This window comes from Euwallacea fornicatus, chromosome 33, assembly GCF_040115645.1.
Source record: "Euwallacea fornicatus isolate EFF26 chromosome 33, ASM4011564v1, whole genome shotgun sequence".
NCBI lineage: Eukaryota > Metazoa > Arthropoda > Insecta > Coleoptera > Curculionidae > Euwallacea > Euwallacea fornicatus.
Genome location: NC_089573.1, coordinates 2,067,212 through 2,091,041, shown reverse-complemented (window position 1 = coordinate 2,091,041; position 23,830 = coordinate 2,067,212). Strand labels below are relative to the sequence as shown.

General features: G+C 36.5%; 1 protein-coding gene across 1 annotated transcript in view; it reads left to right on the top strand.

Annotated features, from left to right (window-relative positions):
• The window catches only part of Apoltp (Apolipoprotein lipid transfer particle), a 143,952-nt gene that overhangs the window by 36,264 nt on the left and 83,858 nt on the right, over nt 1-23,830 (top strand). Inside the window, exons 5-13 of the mRNA XM_066299449.1 lie at nt 10,402-10,756; nt 11,099-11,396; nt 16,729-16,902; nt 16,980-17,089; nt 17,148-17,342; nt 18,421-18,549; nt 18,619-18,989; nt 21,792-22,230; nt 22,391-22,526. Coding sequence (XP_066155546.1) covers nt 10,402-10,756; nt 11,099-11,396; nt 16,729-16,902; nt 16,980-17,089; nt 17,148-17,342; nt 18,421-18,549; nt 18,619-18,989; nt 21,792-22,230; nt 22,391-22,526 — 2,207 coding nt within the window. The remainder of the gene's footprint in view (nt 1-10,401; nt 10,757-11,098; nt 11,397-16,728; nt 16,903-16,979; nt 17,090-17,147; nt 17,343-18,420; nt 18,550-18,618; nt 18,990-21,791; nt 22,231-22,390; nt 22,527-23,830) is intronic.

Here is a 23,830-nt window from a genome sequence, read left to right as displayed (position 1 = left end):
GTAGAAGATACACCGAAATCGTCGTTAAATTTGAGTTGATCATCTCCAAAAACCCCTATATAAGAAATTTCGTGAAATTAGCCCGAACTGTTCTAGAGACATTAAAGAAAATTTAATTTCATTTTTCAACTTTGGCCCCCTGTATCTCAGTTATTACCAACTTTTGGTACAACAGAAATTTAGCTATATTACATTATTTTTATGTCATAAATCCATCGTTGCTCTGTGTCCGATTACTTAAGACTCACCCTGTATAATTTCAAGTTTAACACTAGAGAGGTATTATAATAGTTAATTTTTCGTAATTTTCAAGACGTAGGTAAAGCTTTTAGTTCAACTAAAAATGCTAGGCATTTGTTAAAAAAATTACTTTCCAACTACAAAGCTCTGAATAATTTCCTGATATGTTTTGAAATTGATTGCTTTAAGTGATAATACTTTTTACTCAAAGAAACAAAACTTTTAACGTTTTTCACATCGACGCGGGCGGGACCTTTGAAAAAAGTAACACCCACGAAAGAATGAAAATGTTCAGAGCCACCAGGCAGCGGCGCTTGCGCCTTAGCGATGAAGTGGTGCGACTCGCGTCTCAGCAATACGCCGCAAGTGGCGCTACCTACCAGCTGGCTTGAACCACACATTTTAAATAAATCGCACCCAAGAAACTGCCTGGGAGCGATTTCAGGTAAAAAATTTGTTCAGACACTCTGTAGAATCAAACGATTTTTTCCCTCTGGCGCCCAATACTCATTTGTGCCCTTATTTCGGGAACAACCTGTATGCTTAGGAACGAATTAGCTCAATAAAATCAATCAGCCAAAGCGTTTGAGAGCCGAAGTTATTACCTTTCTAGCAAAAGGATTTGGGCAAGTGTGGGCATATATTTGTTTTAGCTCGATTCGGCTCTATCTATATACGTTTATACGCAAACTTTGCAGCGCAAAAACGTTTCTCTTTGACAGGCCATTTGCAATTTCAGAATTCTTTATCATGTTTGACAATGCGGAAATAATGTCGTTTCGTCATGCGTAAAGACGAAGTAAACTCCATAAACGTCGCATCATCGTACTAGTGGATTTAATAACTTTTTTAAGTTAAATTTTAGCGTAGCTATTTTTGGAGATCAAAACGCTCCACTTCCTACACGTTTTCTATTTCCATGACGCAAAGCGTTTTACAAAATATGTCCGCCAAGTCGGGCTGAGTTATGCTTTGTTTTTATGTTCGAATCTATATTTCAGCTCCCAGAAGTGTTACACGGTGCCAAATCCCTATAAAATAATAGTATCTTGCCCCATTAGGCTTAACTACCTTACCCAAAAGAAACAGGAGAAACAAGCGAAACAATAGAGATAAAATGTGTCCCGAGTCCACTTTCAAAGTGAAACCTAATAGAAAATATTGCTTGTCTATAAATGTCGTTTATTTTCATTTTATGGACTTATATATCAGTGATATGGAATTGTGAGGTACTCCTTAATGTAACTTTATTGAATGCAAAAATTTCGTCAATCAATTATTTAAAGCTTCATCACTGGTCGAACTGTTGTGAGGTGGTCAGTCTACATAGGCTTGAAATTGCTGCAAATTTGTTGTTTCTCCATTACAATATCTGCATCATAATTACAAAGTACTGGTGCGTACCATTGGGCCCATGTAAATATTTTCGATCTCGAAACCCAGCGTTTTCGCCTTTATCTCTTTGTTTCGTTCCACACTCGTGTTGGCTACAATCCAGAAGCGTATTCCAAGGGCCAATATCCTCAAAATTTTCTCGAACCGACATTTTCAATTTTTTTCTCATAATTATTCCTAAAATATTTTTTACTTTCGATTAGGATCATGACACTTTTCCTGATTTCGCGTCCTACTGTACGATGCTTCTCTTGGGTTGTTCGATAATTAATGTCGTATTTTTTATGTTTTTTCAAAGCGAATACAGGGTGAGTCGGGAGGATCGTGCCAAACTTCAGGAGCGTGTTGTACATGAAAAATAAATGTAAAAAAACTCAAATGTTGTTATGCGATTTTCGTTTGTTTACAAGTTATAGCGTAAATAAAATTAAAACATAAAATTAAAAAAAATTATAAATTTCATAAGAAATTCCATAAATTAACGTTTGAATATCATAAGTAAATATTCAAAAATATCGCCATTAACTTCTAAACATTTTCGGCTTCGTCTATGAAGAGCATTCGTTGCGCTCCTGATTGTTTCATGTCTTTCTTTAATGGCAGCTGCAGCATTTTCAATGCGTTGAATTGGTGCATCTTGAGTGTCCACTTTTACTCTGTACACTTCAGTTTTAAACCAACCCCACAAACAATAGTCTAGTGGTGTGAGGTCTGGAGACCTTGGAGGCCAACTAATAGGGCCACCACGACCAATCCAACGTCCAGGAAAGGTACGTTTATGGTAAATAGAATCCTAGTTAAAAAATTTTATTTACGCTGTAACTTGTAAACAAACTAAAATCGGATAACAACATTTGAGTTTTTTTACATTTATTTTTCATGTACAACACGCTCCTGAAGTTTGGCACGATCCTCCCGACTCACCCTGTATATTAGGTCGTATAGTATGAAATGAGTAGAATTGAATTGAAACTTTAGTAATTTTTTTTTTCATATGAAATGTTTTTATTGTCAATCGAAATATGCACCGCCATTATCAATACACTTCTGCCATTTAACGGGAAGTTCATTGATTCCCCTGCTGTAAAATCCTGCAGGCCGGGAGGCGATAAACTCGTGGAAGGTAGCTTTGACAGCCTCGTCGGAGTTCCTACCAAGAAGTTATCCAAATTTTGAAAGAAGTGGTAATCAGTGGGTGCTAAGTCGGGTGAATACGGTGGATGACGAAGAGTTTCCAATTCCAACTCCTGTAGCTTGGCCGAGGTGACTTGTGCGGTGTGTGGCCGAGCATTGTCGTGCAACAACTGCGGTGCACTTCGATTGACTAATCTTGGCTGCTTAACTGTCAGTTGCCTCATCATTTCGGTTAGTTATCGGCAGTAGACATCAGCCGTAATCGATTCACCAGGTTTCATGAAGCTGTGATGGATGACACCTGCGTTGCACCACCAAACGGACACCATAAGCTTTTTTTGATGAAGATTTTTTTTCGCACAATGTTTTGGTGGTTCATCTTGATCTAACCACTGCGATGAACGTCTGGTATTGTCATGTAGGATCCATTTTTCATCACAAGTAACAATCCGATTCAAAAATGGATCGTTATTATGCCGGCACAACAAAGAAACACAAGCTTCGAGACGTCGTTCTTTCTGTATGTCCCTCCACTCATGCGGTACCCACTTGTCCAGCTTCTTCACTTCACCAATTTCGGCCAAATGAGTCAATATTGTTTTTTTGGTTACACGGAAAATGGATTCGCTTCCTCCACTGCTTTCAGATGATCGTTATCCACTTGAGTTTCAGGTCGTCCACGTGGTTCATTTGTTAGGTCAAAATTGCCAGAACGAAATTTCATGAACCAACGAGATACTGTTTGCTGTGAAGTGACTTCAGTACCAAACACATCGTTAATATTGCGAGCCGTCTGAGCTGTTGTGGTTCCACGATGGAACTCATATTTCATTAACACACGAATTTCACTATTTTGCATGGCCGCACAAAAATTTGTATAAAAATAAAAGTTTTCAATAATTTTTAACACTTTAAACTCTGATCGAAAGAGGAAGAATGTGCCTTTTCCACATAAAAAAGTCAAGTCCAAATCTAGATTTAGAGTGAAGTTATTCGAAGTTGAAAGCGGCATTTCGAGAATCTACTCATTTCATACTACACGACCTAATACTTATGATGTAGTGGCCATCTTGGTGGATGACCTTCTGCCATCTTCCGGCAAGTTGGAAAATTCCGCGTTCGAAAAAGCCTTGATTTTTAAAAGTAAAAAATTGATTTAACTCATTTTTAACGGCTCGATCAGAATAGAAATTTTTACCATTCAAGTGATTTTGAAGAGAACCAAACGAATAATAATCTGATGGCGTCAAGTCGGGGCTATACGGTGGATGAGGCATCAGTTCCCAATTCAGTTCCAATAATTTTTGACGCCTTATCAAAGACGTATGGGGTCTAGCGTTATCATGATGGAACAGGACCCCTTTGCGATTGGCGAGTTCAGGACGTTTTCTTTTGATTTCTTCGTTCAATTTCGATAGCTGACGACAGTAAACATTCGAATCAATAGTTTGGTTTCCCGGAAGCAGTTCGAAATAAAGAATACCCTTGTAGTCCCACCACACAGATAGCAAAATCTTCTTTTGATGAATGTCGGCTTTGGACGTCGATTGCGCAGGTTTATCTCGTTTGGTCCATGATCGTTTTCGGATTACGTCATCGTAGACAATCCATTTTTCATCACCCGCTATGACTCTTTTTAGAAATGGGTCGTTTTGGTTACGATTCAGCAAAGAATCGCATATGTTAGTGCGTTGGGTGAGGTGAATTTCCTTCAATTCGTGAGGAACCCAAACATCCGATTTGCTAACGTACCCGAGCTTTTTTAAATGCAGAGAAAGGGCTGAATTCGATATGTTCAGCTCCTCTGCCATCTCTCGAGTTGTCATACGCCGATTAGCTTCGATTAAGGCCTTTATTTTATCGTTATCAATGGCGATTGGGCGTCCAGCGTGTGGTGCATCTTGGACATTAAAATATCCGGGACGAAAGCGAGTAAACCAACGCTGGCACTGGCGTTCGGTAAGGCAGTTTTCACCATGAATTTCATGCAATTTCTCCTGAGCTCGCACTGCATTTCTGCCCTTTCGAAAGTAAAATAATAAAATGTGTCGATAGTGCTCACTTTGATTGTCCATCTTCAACTTAAATTTTAAACAACTTCTTGTTCACTAATCGAGTCCAATTTCCGATGGAAAAAAGTCTGAAACATAACCTTTAAAATGGCATATATTATAATAATATAAGCGACGAGATAACTATTACTCGATATGTATAAATTAAGGCATCTATGAGAATAAAGCGACTTTAATCATCGAACAACCCAATATATACTTCTTTAAAGCATAATTTTAAAACACGAGAGATATTCATATTATTCGACTTTTTTCAGTATTTTGCCTGGAATGCCTCGAGATGCGGATTTTTCACTTTTTTCCGATTCTGTGCGTCTTTTATCTTCCATCTTATTGCCTTCCGCAGACTCACTTCGAACATCATTTCAAAGCATATTTAATTCGCTGAATGTTAAAAGTTTTTCAAAAGCGATATTTAATATTTCCCACTTTCTTTCCAATATTTCACGGCTATCGCAGTCGTTCGCTTTTTTTCCAATTTTGCCTCTTTAATCCTAGCTCTCTTTTGTATTCAATTCGAGTATTGAGCATTCCGAGTATAACACTTTCAATATATGGGCTATTTTTGGACTATTTTTTGAAATGGTTGATATTACATTTTTCCACATTTTTCCGATACTGTATGTTTTGAAATTGTTCTTTGGGATTTGAATTTTAAGCACACTTACGATAATTTTTGCCGTTTCCTTCCTTTATCCAATTTTATGAAATCCAGATTTGCAACTTTTTTCAAATTTCACCCCTCTCTCATCGTTTTGTCCTTCGGCAGAGACATGCGCAGCATAGTTCCAAACCTTATTCTGTTGCCTCTATTTCTATATAAATCTTTTAAAAATAGACACTTATTCAAGTACTCCATTTTTTTTGGCAATATCTAACACCTCGAACCTGATTTTTTCACATTTTTCGAATGTAATGCATTTTCCAGCTTATTTTTTTACAAACACATTATTCCAAAGAATATCAACACAATTCCTCTGAGGAGGACGCGTAACCCGAAATAAAATATTAAAGGAGAATTTATTTAAAAATACATTCCGATGAGGTTGCTGACTTTAAGAGTAATGGAAATCTTAGAGTTTTTAGAATGCTATAAAACAAAAACTATTAGGAGTAAAACGATGTGAAACTAGACTACATTTAAAACCTACTAGATTACGAGAATACTGCTGAGACTAAGTGTATCTTGAATAAGCGGCTATATACAGGGTGTTTCCTAAGTACGGTACATAACTTCGGGAGCGTATTCTACAGCTAAAATAAAGGTAATTTTGTTATATAAACTGTATCCCAAAAATGCTTCGTTGCGGAAATACAAGGTGTGAGAATTTCTTTAAAAAATTACAATTTTCGAAACTACTTGAGGCATTTTAATGAAATTTTGCAGGGTTTGAGAGTTAGCAACGATGCGCATTTTACGCTAAAAACAGTGGCTGTTGCGTAACCAGTGGCGTGCGGACAGAATAATTGCTACATATTTTAAAGGAAAAATGTGGTACGCCACTGTTCTTTTCCAATATATTTTTCCCTTTTTAATTATGTGTTCGATTTGGAAGAAAAAAGGTCCCTTGACTTTTTTTCGTAGGACGCACCGTTTTCGAATAAATAACATTGTAGCTAAATTTGTTCATTCTTTTTTATTATTTTTAAGAGAAGAAATACTTATATGAAGATATGAATTTTTTTGTTGCGCACTTGCCCGTTTTATTAAAATTTAATTAAAATGTAGTTTCGGAAATATTTTAAAAATTGTATAATAATTTCTTAAAGAAATTCGCACACCCTGTATTTTCGCAACGAAGCATTTTTGGAATATACTTTATATAACAAAGTTACCTTTATTTTAGCTGTTTTGTTCGTTTTTCAAATTCCCCAAAACGAACTGATATTAATTGTTCAATTAACAATAATTTCGGTTAAAAACATTATTTATTAATTAGTAGATATTAAATTAGTGGATCTAAATACACGAATCCTTAATGACTCTGAGGTGGTATGTCTTAGAACATTAGTAAAATGGGGTAAGATGTTATTTCGATTGGTCGCAATGTGTGTGTTGTGATTGGTTTGTAAGAAGTGAAGTTCTCCTCCTGTGAACTCTGCAAATTCCAGGTCAGAAGCAAGGCGGGAGGGACTAATTCGTGGTACCGCGCAATCTGGTCTTCCTGATTCAAAAACACATGGGGTAGGCATCTGCGTTTTTAGCATAATTGCAGGGCTGACTGAATAAATCAATCGCAGATATTCTTAGAATTATCTAATGGCAGGAAAAAACATGCCCTTACGGGTCTGACAAAAAACGATACAACTAATAAATTTCTGCCAAAGGCTATTAATGCTGAGAAGTAGTTGATAAGCGTTTAACATTAGCTGTAGAATACGCTCCCGAAGTTATGTACCGTATTTAGGAAACACCCTGTATAATAAAAAAAAAACTTTAAATAATCGTATGAATTTAAGAGTAATTTAAAAAACGACTTAAAAATAAGATTAGTTCTAATTTGAATTTTAGTGGGTTGAAATCTGAGAGTTTTGGAATATTTGAAGGAGGTTTTAAGGGTCACATAACTTAAGATGAGGTTACGTTTAAGGATACCTAATGATGAACATCAGGTCAGTATCGAGATAGGATTAATGTTAGGGAACCTTTAGTCTCTCAAGTGCTCTATATTAGAGAGAATATTCAAAAGGGGATGATGTTAGGCCAGAACTAGATAATGTTTGGAAAAGAAAATGTTTCTTGAATCCGCAATATTTAAGGTAAATCAAATTAAAGTTAAAGGTAATTTCGATAAGTTATAATTTAAAATAATGTGGATGGAAATGTGAACATGTCGAAAAATAAAATGCATTAGATGAAATCAGTTTTAAGGGCAAAATTTCAGATGAGGTTTTACTTAACAATAGCGGTGAACATCAAACAAGTTTGAAGTAGATCTGGCGACACGTATTTCTACTTCTTGACTCTCTTAGGCAGAACACGTAAGGGACCAAGCATATTTTTTTATGAAAAGATATTCAATCTAAAAAAATTTTTAGATTTTTACCGAAATGGGTTTAAAGGCAATTTCGAAAATGAGTTTGAAATAATGTGGAGCTGAAATTTGAGAATTTTGGAGAACAAAAAATTTTCGAAAAATTAAAGTTTTAAGGATAGATGTATAGCTCAAGTAAGGTTAAATTTAAGGGTAATAATATATTTCAGGTCAATTTGATATAGGATTGAAGTTAGGATATCCTTAGTCTTCAAATCTTCAGGTTTTTTACATGATGCTTTAACACAGAAAGTTTTTTAACGGTCATTTTCTTGATTGAAATTTGTACATTTCGGACAACAATACGTACCTAGAAGAGATGATTCTTAAGGCCAACATAATGTGACATCAGCTAGAATTTACGAGTAAGGATGAATATTGACTTAAAAGGTTAAGTAACTTGGTATCTTGAAATGTTGGAGGGTCTTAAATGCTTTCGAACAGAGAGTATTAAAGAGTATACAATGTTAGACCGAACTGGATTTAAGGGTTAGTTTGTATATGAGTTATAGGGGTTGATATGTGAAAGTGTACTTATTAAGATTAAAACAATAAAATTAATTGATTTGATTAGATTTGGGGGTAACAGTGAGGATCATTAGATCTCGAGAAATCGAGTTGAATAAAAGTTATTAATAAGGATACATTAATTTGATCTGATACCAACGACTTTAAGGGTAATTTTCAATGCCAGATTAGATTTGATTGAAAGAAAACTTAGAGATTTTAGTGAGCGAGACGTGTTTCAAAGCGGAGAGCATAAAAGAGGGTAAAAACACTCCAGAGTAGCGCGAATTTTAGGGCAATGAAGACTATTAAAGTAATTCACGATATGATGAGGGTTAGTTCAGGTTAGTTAATGTTTAAATTTAGTTAATAATCTAAGTATACTGCGTGACATAGAAACGAGAAAATCCCATAATTATGATTTTATTTAAATAATTTTTGTTATGCATATTTCTTATGCTAAAAAAATACTCAATTAAAAAATTGAACAAATTTAATTGTTACAAACCAAAAAAAAATAATAATAATAATTTCCGCATCTGCGGTGCCTTATACACTTCTGTACGCGTCTAGGCATGGATCTAATAATGTGATTGATGTCCTCTTGGGAAATTTCATTCCAGGCTAGCTGGACAGCACGATATAACGCCGGTAGGGTTTGTGGGGGATGGGGCAAACTATGCAATTTGATACCTAGAATATCCCATACATGTTCAATCGGTGAGAGGTCTGGAGATCGAGGTGGCCAAGGCAGCAAATTCATTGCGTTTTGCTGAAAGAAGTCCATGGTCACTTTAGCCACATATGGTGGTCCATTGTTTGGTCGAAAAACTGAATCAACGATAATTTCCACCTAAGGCACGAGATGATATTCCAGGACTTTTTTGATGTATCGTTGGACTGTCATACTGCCTCTAATGGAAAATAAAGGTGTTCGGCTACCACATGCAAAAGCACCCCTAACCACTACCTCAACAGTTTGATGGACAGGCTTCTGTACTGTAAATTGAGGATAGCGTCTTTCAGCCCCTTTTCGTCTTACTTTTGACTGACCATCATGCATTCCCATATAGAATCTGGATTCGTCACTAAACACGGTATTATCCCATTCCAGATTTCACTGTATCTGTTCTCTGCACCACTGCACTCGATTTTGACGATGATTTAAGGTGAGGGGTAAGACAAGGTGGGCAGGAAACCAGTGTAAAACTTCTTATTCGGCGATAAATGGTTCGAATCTCCATGGGCGTTTCATACTCAACAAACTACTGGTCCGCCAGCGTCCTCGACGAGAGTAATTTCTCTCTTAGGGCCATAATTCGAAGATGCCGATCTGTGCGTTCTGCAGTTCTTCGGAATCGTTCAGTACCTCTCCCTCTGACTGGGTGCTTTTCTTGGAACAAAACCTGACAATATCTCACCATAGTGTTTACACTACAGTTCAATCTGGTGGCGACTTCCCTAAATGACCGCTCAGCCTCTCGTAGACCTGTTAGTCGACTTCTCTCGAACTCACTCAGTTGATGAAAAGTTCGCTGCATTTTGCGCTTATGCATATTTGATTAATCTAAAAGTACTTTCTAAGAGTACTACTCACCAATAAATGATATTTTTCAGTCATATTGTTGATATTTTACTGCAATTTTTATGGTAAAAAAAACCTTAAAATTCCTGATGACTCGTAAATACGTAGCTAGATATGGATGAAAATTTAATCGTTTTTGTGTTTCCATTTACAAATATGCATACCGAAAATTATTTAAATAAAACCCTTTTTGCTGGGTGTTCTTTTTTCTATGTCACGCAGTATATATAAAATTGGCGTCATTATCCTCCCCTAAGTATTATGCATGAAATGTACAAATATTTTTCAATCCCGTGGCGTAAGGGAGTCTCATTCCATAGTTTCCAGAACCCTCTTCCAGAGAATTACTGGTTATTCGTGCAGTTAATGGGCTCTTATTTTTTTAAATAGAGCGGATGAAAATCCCTTTTTTCAACACCACAACTATTTCCAGGAAACATGTCCTGGAGGCTCTTCCCTACATAAACACAGCCGGCTCTCTGGGTCTAATGAAAGACCTAATCATTTCCGGAAAAGTACCTGAAGCCACTGTGGACGAATGGATGATGACGCTGGCCTTCGTACCGAATCCAGACATAGGCATGATGGAGTCCGCTCTTGTGATTCTAAAAGAGAGACCCTCGTCCTCCAACATCGCTCTCAGTGTAGCCTCCCTAAGCCACACCTTTTGTGTGTTGAATGCTGAGTGCGAAAGAACTACAGCTATTTACTCGATTATAAGGCACTTCGAGGGTCATTTATTAGAGCTGCTGGGAAATAACATCGCTGACAGAGATATTGAGGATAAGGTAAGCGAATGCCAAATGGCTAATTATTGAACGTTTTAGTGGATAATTGCCCCTCGCAAATTGATGACATATAAGCTAATTGAGGAGAATGCTAATATCAAATTGCATTTTACAAAACAAACATGATACACGCCAATTGACATTTTATTAATAATTAATTATTGCGTTCGATTAATTGATTTTATTATTTATTCGACTATGCTGTTCAATTAATTAGGATCGTAATTACATGAGGTCCTGTCTATCCCTCGTTTGTTTTCCCATTGATAAGACTATCGGTAGAAGTTTTCCTGTAAAACTCCAACAACGAAAGTTGTAAAATAAAATATATATCTGCCGTAGATCATAGTGACACTCAAAGCGTTGTCTAGCATAGGATGGATATCAGAGAAATTCGAAGAAGAACTTTTTAAACTTGTGGGTGATTCTAATCTGGACGTAGGTGTGCGAGTAGCGGTTGTTGAAACTTTCAGACGTCTGCCTTGCGAGAAGCACAGACATTATTTTGAAAGTATATATCAGAGCCAGGACCAGGACACTGAAGTTAGGATTGCGGCGTATCTCCAAGTGATGCGATGTCCTAGTTATCTCCTTGTTAGGAAGATTGCTTACAATTTGAGACACGAAGAAGTAAATCAAGGTAATTTTTGTCTTGCTATTCCACCACATTTTTGTTTTTTTTTTTTTAAGCAAAATATGTATCCTTCTATAACTGTTAAAGGGTTCCTTCGATAAATGAAAACACGAAAACGTCAATTTGGTTTACATAAAATGGACCGTGTTTAACTTGCACTTATTTGAAATAATGAAAGAGTTTTTGGTCCGAGTGGGAAGAGGGAGAATGCTTAATTGGGCGGGTTACACACTATGATTTCGATCACGTCCCGACACCGACGCAGCTTCAACACGAAGAGAAGAGAAAAGAGACAAAAACTACTTCGATTATCCCTTAAGTACTAACCCCGAAGAATTCCAACCAGGGGCGCACCACCACCAAGAGCCCTTGCGGGCTATGGCTAAGCCGGATGCCATAAATCGCGGCCATCTGGGGAATATCCATACTAGTCGTTTTTCTGGAAATATTGCAGATCCAACGAACTGCCCATCGTGGCAATAGTCCCGATCGAGAAAGCTTCCTTTGACTAGCAGCATATTCCCCAGCCGAAACGCACCCTCAGTTTTGGCCTGATGGGCCGTGTGGTCTGGCACCCAGATGGCATTCTCAGAACAAGAATCGCCGTATATGGGCGTAACTTAAGGGATAGCATACAAATACCTAACAAAAAACAAAATTAACAACAACAAACAAAAAACCAATAACTTAAAGTCCCTAACAATAACTCTCCAGTTATTGTTTTAGCCATTGAATCACGCAGTAAGTTACTTCGGCCGTTACCCCATCGCCTTTGACAATTTTCACAGCAATTGTGGACCAATCGTCACAATGCGACCCTGTAGAGGGCACAAATCGGACTGGTTCGTACTAATTTTGATAATTTTTTTAAAAACCATTCCAGGGCCGTACGCTTTCAATTTGAATGGAATAATTTTAGATATACAGCGGTGGCCGTAAGTATGGAATATTACTTTAATTTGATAAAATATTTATTAAAAAGTATTATACAAAAATTACACAAATGCTTGAAGGACTTTATTTAATTTCCTATAATTATAACATAAAATTCAGACTTCTAATCGCAAAACTTTTTAGAAAAATGAAAATGATAAATTACACTTGGACAAAAGTATGGAATATTTTTTATATCATGGTATGGAGCCTGCCATCTTAGGTAAACTCAATATTTTCAGGCATACTCCTTAGCATCTAGGACAGCCTGACATCGACGCTGCATTGAATCAATTAAATTCTGGCACGTTGAAGAAGAAATGTTTTTCCATTCTTCTTGTATGATCCTCCACAATTCTTCAGTATTTGACACTTGTCTTTGTTTAATTATTCGTTTCCAATGGTCCCACAGATATTCGATGGGATTTAAATCAGGAGATTGTGAAGGCCATTCTATAATATCTATCTGCTTTTCAATAAACTGATTTTTAATCAACCGCGAAGAATGTTTAGGATCGTTATCCTGTTGGAACTGCCATACCAGTGGCATTTCTTCCTCGGCAAATGGAAGCATATGCTGCTCTAGGATATTTTTGTATAAAAACCGATCCATTATTCCATCAATTTCGACTAAGAGGCCAATTCCAGATCTCGAAAAAGATCCCCACACTATTGAGCTCTGACCGCCATGTTTAACGGTGGGCTTTTGGTACTTGGGATCAAGTCTCTTCCCTATTGGTCGCCGAACGTAAGTTTTTCCATCCGAATGAAACAGTTTGATTTTGGTTTCGTCACTGAAAAGGACGGAATTCCATTTTTCGGGTGTCCAAAACAGATGTGAGCGTGCAAACTTAATTCTGGAATTCCGGTTTTTTTTGGAAATTAATGGTTTCTTCACTGCCAATCGTCCAAACAATCCAGTGTCACATAGACGACGCGTCACAGTACAATCACTAATTTCAATACCACTATTAGTTGTAATTTCTTCCTTTATTAAGCGCGATGATTTTTCGGGATCTCTGGAGGATATAATGTTAATACGTTGGTCTGTAGGGGCTGTTGTTTTTCAGGGACGTCCTGTTTTCGGATGGTTTTTTCCGGCGTTGAATACCCAAAACTTCCTCAAAATTTCCGATACACACCCCTGGCTCACATCAAATGTTTTTGCGATGTCCTTCTGATTGGCTCCGTTATTTGACATCTTCACTATTCGTGATCGAAGATCTTCCGAAAAATATATTTTTTTTACCAATTCGGCTTCAAATTCTATCGAACTGTAACACTCAATACTGAATACTAAATGCAAAATAAATTTAAATCTTTAATATTCCATATTTTTGTCCATCTAAAAAAATTTGTTTACCGGGGAAATTTTTGATAGCAACATTCTATAAATACTGTATGGTTTAAAATGTAAAATTGACCTTTCCCAATTTAAATATACCAGAATGGAAGAAAAAGAGTAAAGGCCCTTTAACTAAATAAAGATTCAAAAAATATTCCATACTTATGGTCCACCACTGTATATCAACATTAAATGGCGAGTTTGGTAACGGTCAAGTGTTTGCTTGAGGTGCATTCAAGTTAATTCATATTCGTACAAATGAGTGCAGCATACCCGTGGATAAGCGAATAAAGCGATGCAGCTGCACTTATGCAAAAGTTGTATGCTTTCATTTTATAGTGTCAACGTAACTTTTTATTTTGCACATTGGAGGGTATAACTTTCACTACTTCTGATTTACGGATATGAAATTGCTCCAAGAGGATGTTTGGTTACTGTAGATTTATTGAAAATCTGTTTCAGGACAGATAGAGGGCATCCCCAGTGTTTTACTGAAGTAAATGAAATCGACCTAACTTTTTACCGGTACCAATAACTTGAGTATTTCGACGATTTCTAATACTCGCAACTGTTTTTTTTTCAGAAAAGATTCCACAGAAGAACTAACGGGTTTCGAGTTATTTAAAATCAAACGTGATTTTGCGCTTTTTAATTTTTTTAAATTGCGTTCTGGTTCCATCCTTTCCGTCATGTGAAATGTGAAAGTCATAAAATTATGGATCTTTTAACAGTTATCAGTACTTAACGTGTACTTTAACGATACTAATAATACCCTTAATTGAACTAAGAGCTTTACCGACATCTTGAAAATTACAAAAAATTAACTAAAACAAGTTTTCGTAAGGTCGCTCGCCTTTACTAACAAAGTTTACAAGTCTTAAACCAAAATTTTGCTGTACATGGAACAGCGGTTGGTTATTGTTTCAAATTGCACTTTGTTTCTTGAATATTATCCCGTAATTCCGCTGTGCTCTTAGGTACGGATTTGTATACGAGTGAGATTCAAAAAACATCAAAAAAAGAAATCTAATGTGTTTAAGTCGGGGCTACACGGTGGTCACAGATGTTCATTATCCCGCCGAATCCATTGATGTGCTCACCTGTTCGTCAAGAATGGGCTTATATGTGTAGGTTAATGCACAGGACCGCCGTTTTACGTAAACCAAAACCAATGTCTTAGTATTGGAGGGACATCCTCCAGAATTAGAGATAAATCGTTTCTCAGAGAGCTCAAGCACCGTTCGTCATTCATCGTTAGAAATTCAGCTGGAAGTTATGTTTTCTCATTAAATGAGAATTTTATACACCTTTTGTATAAGACAAATTTAATCGGATCGCTCTATTTTCTTACTCTTTAGCCCAATACTCATTTGTAGCATTTTTCCTGGAGCATCCTGTATACAGGGTGTCTTGAAAGTGAACGTTAAAAATGGTATCAAAAAGTTATTTGTGTCAATACATTAAGATTTGGTTGAAAAATGATTTGAAAGAAGTGTCTTGTATTGACTATGAAAGTTTTTGAAAAAAATTTTTTTTTGCCATATCTGGAGAATTCTTCAATGGATTTCAAAAAAACGCTTTGTGAATTTATTTATTTATACATTTATGTCTATTCGCAATGTGCAAGTGATAAATTCTTAGCCATCTTCGTACAAAAATGACCAGAACCTTTCACGGAGTAGGTGCATCATGGTGATAGTTTTTCCGATGATACATTAACCCTTTCTCCAATTTTTCCATCTCGTGGATATTGTTCGTACAGCCAGCATTAAAAAAAAATATTTTCTTTCCTCATACAGAATATCAGTATACCACCTCCTTGATGATGATCGATATTTGTCGATAGGAACGCTGATGTGGCTTTTGGAAAATATCGTAAAAATTTATCGACATTTTTTTAAGTTTCTTTTGAGATCGATAATGGTTTTCTCTAATGAAGAAATGACCCATGCGGTTAAAATTGTGGTGTTTTGTGAAGATAATCTAACTTTTGTGTTATGGTTTATGTGACGCACTTCCGAAATCGTTGCAAGCCCGATCGCCGAACATTCGCTCAAGCAGTTATTCCCTTGCGGGAGAGCCATGCCCAACATGGGAAAAATCCATAATGTTAACCATATCCGTCATTTCTTCGTTAGAGAACGCTGTTATTGTCCTGAAAAGAAACTTCAAAAAATTTGGAAAAGTTTTTATGACATTTTGCATAAGTAGTTGCATCAGCGTCCACATCGACGAGTGTCGATAGTTATCGAAGTGATGGAAAGTTGGTGTTTTGTATGAGAAAAGAAAATATTTTTTTGTGACGTGAAATGTTAACCATGCGGGAAATTTTTAAGGGATAGAAAAGTTAGAGGAAGGGGTAATGCACCATCAGAAAAAAAATTTATACGATGCAGGTACCCAGTGTTTTAGGAGTGAAAAGTTCTGGCCATTTCTGTACGAAGACGACTTACTGCTTGTACTTTGTAAATAGGCATGAATGTGCGAATAAATAAGTGGACAAAGGGTCTCGTTGACATCCATCGAAGCATTTTTCAGATGCAGCAAAACACCTTTTTTTTTCAAGAAATTTGATCGGCAATGGCGTCTAAACGAGACGTTTTTTTTCAAATGATCTTTGAACCAAAACAATTTCACGATGCCATTCCTGACATGCATTTTCGGGACACCCTGTATGCACACTAAAAATCTCTGATTAACTTTTATTTTGAGGTCAAAAACTTGTTTCAATTTAGTCTGGCGTCCTGGCGAGTAATTTTCAGGGAAGACGGTAAAATTACTTGTATAGTTTGGCATACTTTTAAAGTGAAACCAACATCTCAAGGGCCAGCTCTCTAATAAATGTATTTGTATGCAGATTTACTCAGCTCATGACGCATATTATCTCTCGAACTGAGGCGGTGGAAGACATGGTTTTAAATTGAGGGGCGGGGATGAGATTTTTATGCTCTGCTGTGCATTATACCCGTACACTCACTTAAAACTTCTCAAATGCTTCTCTTTACTAGAAGTTATCAAAGGTTTTAGATAATGCATGTAAAAGCCTCATCTTTATTTCAGTCGGTTCGTTCGTATGGTCACATCTCCACAACATTATTAAATCAGCAAATCCTTTAAAAGTGGAGATCCAGAGTTTGTTGTCCGAAGAAGATTTGGTTGAAAAATTCAGTCCGGATATTAGGAAATTTTCTCTCAACCGGGAAGGGTCTTTATACTTTGACGAATACAATTTGGGTAAAGACGAAATTCATAAAAGACGCTGGTTGCGTTCTTCTTACCTCGAACCGTTATAATTCATTTTTTCCTCACAGGTGGGAACTACGAAACTAACGTATTATTTTCGCCCTCGTCCTACATACCGAGGGCTGCCATGCTAAATCTTACAGTTGATTTATTTGGGAAATATGTCAACCTTTTTGAGGTAATATATTATAAAATAATCACTGGATTTTTTAAGCATATTCCCTATGATTTAAAAGGTTCACGGTAGAGTGGAGGGCTTTGAGGGCTATTTGGAATCATTATTTGGGCCGGGGAGCAAAGCCAACGTTATTAAGGAAAAAATCGACCAGTTCAAGACGAGGTGGACCAGGAAGGCTAATGAACATGAATTCATTGAAAGCAGGGTGCAGGAAATTGCCGATAAAGCCAACAACGTTAAAAGTGAGCCTAAAGTGAGTATTTTCCAGAACGTTCGCAATGTTAGGTCGATTATCTCGAGAGTCAGTTAACGGCAAGATTGAAAGTGTCCGTTGTCACTTCTAAAAGCTAAAGAATCTGTATAACGACACTCGAAATTAGATTTGATGTGTTCACATCGACATGTATCGTAATCCGGAAAAATTTCGCTACGTGATCACCACGCATGCGCGTTTTCGGTCCGCACATGCTCCATTGTTAGTTGCGCAAACAGATTGAAACTTAAGTGGCAGTTTCGCTGTTCGAACTCAGTTTGAAACTTAAGTGGCAGTTTCGCTGTTCGAACTCAGTTTGATACTTAAGTGGAAGTTTCGCTGTTCGAACTCAGTTTGAAACTAAAGTGGAAGTTTCACTGTTTGAACTCAGTTTGAAACTTAAGTGGCAGTTTCGCTGTTCGAACTCAGTTTGAAACTTAAGTGGAAGTTTTGCTGTTCGAACTCAGCTTGAAACTTAAATGGAAGTTTCACTGTTTGAACTCAGTTTGAAACTTAAGTGGCAGTTTCGCTGTTCGAACTCAGTTTGAAACTAAAGTGGCAGTTTCGCTGTTCGAACTCAGTTTGAAACTTAAGTGGAAGTTTTGCTGTTCGAACTCAGCTTGAAACTTAAATGGAAGTTTCACTGTTTGAACTCAGTTTGAAACTTAAGTGGAAGTTTAGCTGTTCGAACTCAGTTTGAAACTTAAGTGGCAGTTTCGCTGTTCGAACTCAGTTTGAAACTAAAGTGGAAGTTTCGCTGTTCGAACTCAGTTTGATTGCGGTGCGCTTGATTATTATTAAACGTGCAGTTGCATAAAAAAATAACATTTAATCTCTAAAGATCAAACAGGAACCTTTCGATCAAAAAGCGTTTAAATGTTGGAAATGTCAACAGAGAGATCCATTCGTCCTTATATTTATTAACAATCAACGCAAGCTGAACTTTGCATAAAAGTTGTAACGAGTTTCAGTATTTACTTTTGTGGAAATTCGAACTTTTTCAGTCGTGTTTACATCGAGAAAGTTTATTCCTGAAATGTTATTCCTTGTGAAGAAAATTACCTAATGTTTTTTACAGGTGGCCCTCGGTCTGAAAGTCTTCGGCAACGATTTGAAATTCGCTACTTTCAGAGGAGACACGGAAATCCGAAACGCCGCAGAATATTTTAATGTGCTTAGCTATCTTAAGCATATACTTTCAGGAAAGGCGAGTCCCATTAGTTACAACGAGCAGTAAATCAGTTGATATTAATGTTTTAATCTCTTTCCTCCTCAGGAGATTAAGTACAAAAAAGCCACAATGTTCCTCGATACCAAGTACGTGGTTCCTACAGGAGCGGGCCTCCCATTGTTCCTTTCCGCCTTAGGCACGGCATCAGTCAATATCAAATTATTCGGATCCCTAAAAGCGCCAGATTTCGCTAAAAAGAAGGAACTGGATCTTATCGCTAATTTTGAGCCCATTGTGGCCTTAGATGTTTCAGGAGAAATGTCTTTGAGTGCATTTTACGGGAGCACTGGGATTAAATTGAAAACTGATATGCAATCAGCGATGGCTGTCAAAGGCGATATCAAGATTAAAGGAGCCAAGTTGGTCAGTGTTAAAGTCAGTTTGCCAAGAGAGACTTCTAGGATTTTTGGCGCTAGGTACGTTAATTGCAAAATCGAGTTTCTAGCTGCCTCACGTGATGAGAAATCTAAATAAGCATCAGTGTTCCATTTTGGAATTTATGGACATATTTATCGCTTTTGACTTTGTTATTTGCCGAAATATTTGTCAACCGTCAGATTACTCATAAATATTATTGTCTAAATTCGCAGTGTGCAGCTTTTTACAATTTTGCTTTGACCATCACAATAAAATTTTATTCGTGATAAGGTTTATTTTTATAGCTAATATCCATGAAATAATATTCATGCAGGAAATAAATTTATATCCGGGCCTTCAAACATCAGACCATTTATGTATAGCTCAATAGATTGCCAATGAATCGAATAGTTACAATAAAAGGGTTCAAAAATTTCAAGGTTGAATTTGGTTTTTATACAGGGTGTCCCAGATCAAAGTGCAAATATTTTAACCGCGGTTTCTACTAATGGAATTGACAAACGCATTTTTTTTTGTCCAAAAGTCGGCCGTTTAAGTTCTAGAGATCCTTGAATGTGGGGCCCCATTTGGAAAAAATTATTTGTGTTGGAAAAGCTCTTCAAAGGATTTTCGTTAAATTTGGTGTACAAATATTTTTCGATCGTAGCAATTCACAAATAAAAAAGTGAAATATACAGCCTTGCCGTGGCACAGATATAAGGGTCGGACTACGAATATAGAGGCCCGTATTTGTTTAACCGTTAAATATTTCGATTAAGTGGTTACACTACCTGATTGTGCCTTTCACTGAGAAACTTTTTTGTCTCTTGAAGATTTTTCGCAGAATGCGTCGTTTTCCCATAGAAGTTGTTTCAAGGCAATTCTCATCTTCCTCGGATTACACCGTGTCTGCCTAAAGTTATTTATCGAGCTATTTGAAGCAAAATAACAAAGAAGAATGAAATTGCACACTAAAAAGTGTTCAAAGTGACCACGAGTTCCTGGACTTTCTTTAAACGATAAGGGTGATCCTTTTCTTGAGGTAACACCCTTTGAATACTACTTTTTGGGATCATTAAGTCATGCTCGGCATTTCTTAAACTACTAATTTTATTATCCTCAAAGTAATTGATTATTTCTTGCTCATCATCCACCTCACGATGCTTAATATTATGATTTTCTCCTCGTTGAGGAGCGAAACTACCAAATTCCCTCAACCTGATGTGAACATTTGTAAACGTTCTTGCATTTGGAGGTCGTCGATCAGGAAATCGCTGATGGTAGAGAGCTCTAGCTCTACGAGCATTTTGTCTGCACTCACCATAAATCATGTGAATATCAGCATACTCGCTAAACGGAAGAGCCATCATAAAACAAATAAAAATGAATTTTTATGTTATTTTATAATTAAATATGGCAATAATAGCATTAACGAGTCATACCTACTGCCAGTTGACCACAATATACCAGAAAATGACAATCAGAATGGTTTTTTTGACAGGGAGAGTGATGTGGCTATTCGAGCCGTGGTCTACTTAATATCAACAAATTCCTGCAGTAAAAAGGCGTAAAACTTGGAATCGCTACTACGAGAAAACGACGCATTCTGCGAAAAATCTTCAAGAGACAAGAAAGTTGCTAAATGAAAGGTACAATCGAGTAGTGTGATCACTTGATCGAAATATTTAACAGTTAGATAAGTATGGGCCCTTATACTCACAGTCCGGCCCTTATATCTATGTTATGGCAAAGCTGTATATTTCATTTTTTATTCGTGAACAGCTGCGATCGAAAAATGTTTGTGCACCAAATTTCATGACAATCCGTCGAAGGGCTCTTCCAACATAAATTATTTTATCCAAATATTCGAAGAGCCCTAGATCTTCAACGAAAGACTTTCGGTCAAAAAGGAAAAATACGTGTTTGTTAATTTCATTAGCAGAGACCGTGTTTAAAATATTTGCACTTTGATCTGGGACATCCTGTATAGACAAGTCATAGAAATTTTCTTTACAACGCAGTTCCTTAGTTCTTAATAATTAACGATAATTACGATAATTAAACGCTTTCCCCCCTACATTGCTTATAATTAACTTTTGGATGTGGACATATTAGGACACGTTTTCATGTTTTTACATCAAGAATCGGCAGTTCAATTATGTACTATTAATTATAGGACACCCTGTACAGAAATCTGTAATCTGAAATGTTAATCTGTGTGTTACACATGTTACATTAAATTATGACCTTTCCTCCGGTTACAATTTATCTCTTTTCCAACAATTTTAAGGCCGGTCCATCAATGATGTAATTTGTGAATTTCATAATAGAATAGAAAAATGATAATCCCGCACGTTTAATTCCATTTAATCAAAAACAGGCACGTTCCCATTAAATATATAAATATTCGGATATTGTGTCGGCGTGTAAAATGTTTTAAGCTCAGTAATCAGTCCCTAAAACGCATATAATTTAATTTGCTCATTATGTTGTAATTAAAATGGATTATAACGTATTTTAACATTAATACTTTTTGTGAAATTATTAAACTTTTTGCACCGGCCTCGGCTAGGACGGTAGTTGAAATTAATTGAGGCTTGTCTGTTTGCTTCCCATGTCGAAATGCTAAAATTCGTGGCTCCGTGTGACAATAAAAAAAAAAATAACAAAAGAAAAAAAAAACAACAAAAAGGTGAAAGTTCTTTACATAATGCGAAATAAATTCAAATGGCTGGCGATATTTCAGTAAGGAAACGCGTTCAACGTGCCTTAAAATGGACCTCAAAGGCCTTTGAACGCCGCATATGTCAAATATATTCGTGTTTCATTCAAATATTACTGTTTATTTATTTATTTTACAGGTCAGAGCTTCTTGTGAAGCAAAACAACAAGGAGTACCTGCAAGCAGGACTTGCCAAGACGACAATCTCGAACTCTATCTGCACTTGGTCAGCTTTGTCTGCTGCCATTGGGCTCAAAATGTGCACGGATTATGCCTACAAAAACGTCTCTCAACCATTTTTTATACTGGCAGGACCTTCGTATTTTGATATTTATGTCGAAAAATCGGACCCTACTGCCAAAACGTATTTGTTCGAATACAAATGGACAGAGGCGCGCGATTTGAGTGTCTTGTCCCTCACATTTGACACCCCAGGATCCGAGGTCAAAAGGTTAATACACGCTAACGTTACCATGGAGGTGGATGGACATAACTTGACTATGCTGATGCAATCTTCAGCCGGCGTCATACTTGCAAGGGGCAGAATAAAGAATACAGAAGACCAGAAAATATTCCAGGTAATTTTGCCTCTCAAGGGTTCCTGGAGCGATATAAAAATACTGATTTTCTGCTCTTTTTCCTTTGACTTAAAATGTATGAACCGTTGGTTATTTCGGAATGGGGTTTTATGGCTCGAAATTTAAACAAAAATGGACAGGACATTATGCTTTCTTCCAGATGACGCTGGACATAAACAACACGAAACATTTCGATTCGAGCATATCCTACGATAGACTGAAGAAACCAAATGGTTATACTTACAAACCCCGAGTTTATTTAGGTGTAAATACAGAGCGAGTGATGGAGCTTCAAGGTAGGGTAAAGGAACAAATAATAATTAGCAGAAAGGAATTGTTTCCCTTTTCTTGTGGCGCAATTGTTTTTCTTTCAAATTCAATTCCTACTTAGATGTTCTACTAAAACGGATGCCAAAGATTCTTGGAAAATTCTTGTTTTCCCCCCTCAGTTACAGCAAGTGAAATAATGGAAACCATATTCACGAGTTAAATTTCGTAAATAATTTGCATTGTTACGCATTAACACTTACACGTAGTAACTGTTTGACAATGAGAATGACGATTCGACTTTGAGTCTTGTCTCAATTACCTCTTCGAGGAGACGAGATTGTTAACCTAATTAGGCACGGTACCGCGCTCATGGAATCAAAAATAAATCTATTTGTAAATATCTGAAAAACTGCCATATAAGTAGTGACAATGATGATGATGAAAAAACTGCGGTAAATGATAGATGGGAAAATTTCTATATTAAATAAACTCCCTTTTCCTTGCAAGCTTTTAAGTTTAAGTCGCACCTTACTTGAACGAAGTCCTTATGAACAAAAGTGAACAATTTGATGATCTTTTTGGTCTGGACTTCCCAGGTTAGAAATATTTCGTTTTTATTCATTTCGTAGCAACCTAATCTAATCATTAATTCGCTTTCTCGAAACAACTCACTTTGTACGGTGCTATTTTGTAGTAATTTAAACTGACTGTGCCATTTCAACGGATTTTCTCTTGTACACAGTGTTACACATAAACTACATATCATGTGGATTTTTTCCTACTTGTGAATTTAGTTAACTTTTGACTTTGTCTGCCGGTGCTTATATTCTATTGTATCAAAGTCACTGTTTTTTGCATGACTCAACAGAGTCATTCACGGTGAGTATCCTATTAAAAGTTCACGGGGCTCTAATATACAGTAGCGACCAAAAGTTTGGAAACTTTTCATTTTGAATTATTTCAAAATTTTTAAGGGCAATTTTATTTTTTTTTAGAATATTGATAAGCATAAATTCGCGTTCTTAAAAACCAGTAAGAAAAAAATTGTTTATTATTCTAAAGAATGTTGTTATTGAATATTTGCAGTTTGTCGACGGACAAAAGTTTGGAAACTGCATTCAAAAACAGAGTATTATTCGATTATGTTGGGTTAATATCGCAAATTATTTTTGATCAGTTTAGCAATATGCCTAAAACTAAATGTTTTTCGAGTGATTTGAAAAATAAAATAGTGAAGTTACATTTAAGTGGTCAGCGACTAATCGACATTTCAAGAAATTTACAAGAACCAAAAGGCAGTGTTGCCAAGATTTCGAAGAGGTATCGCAAT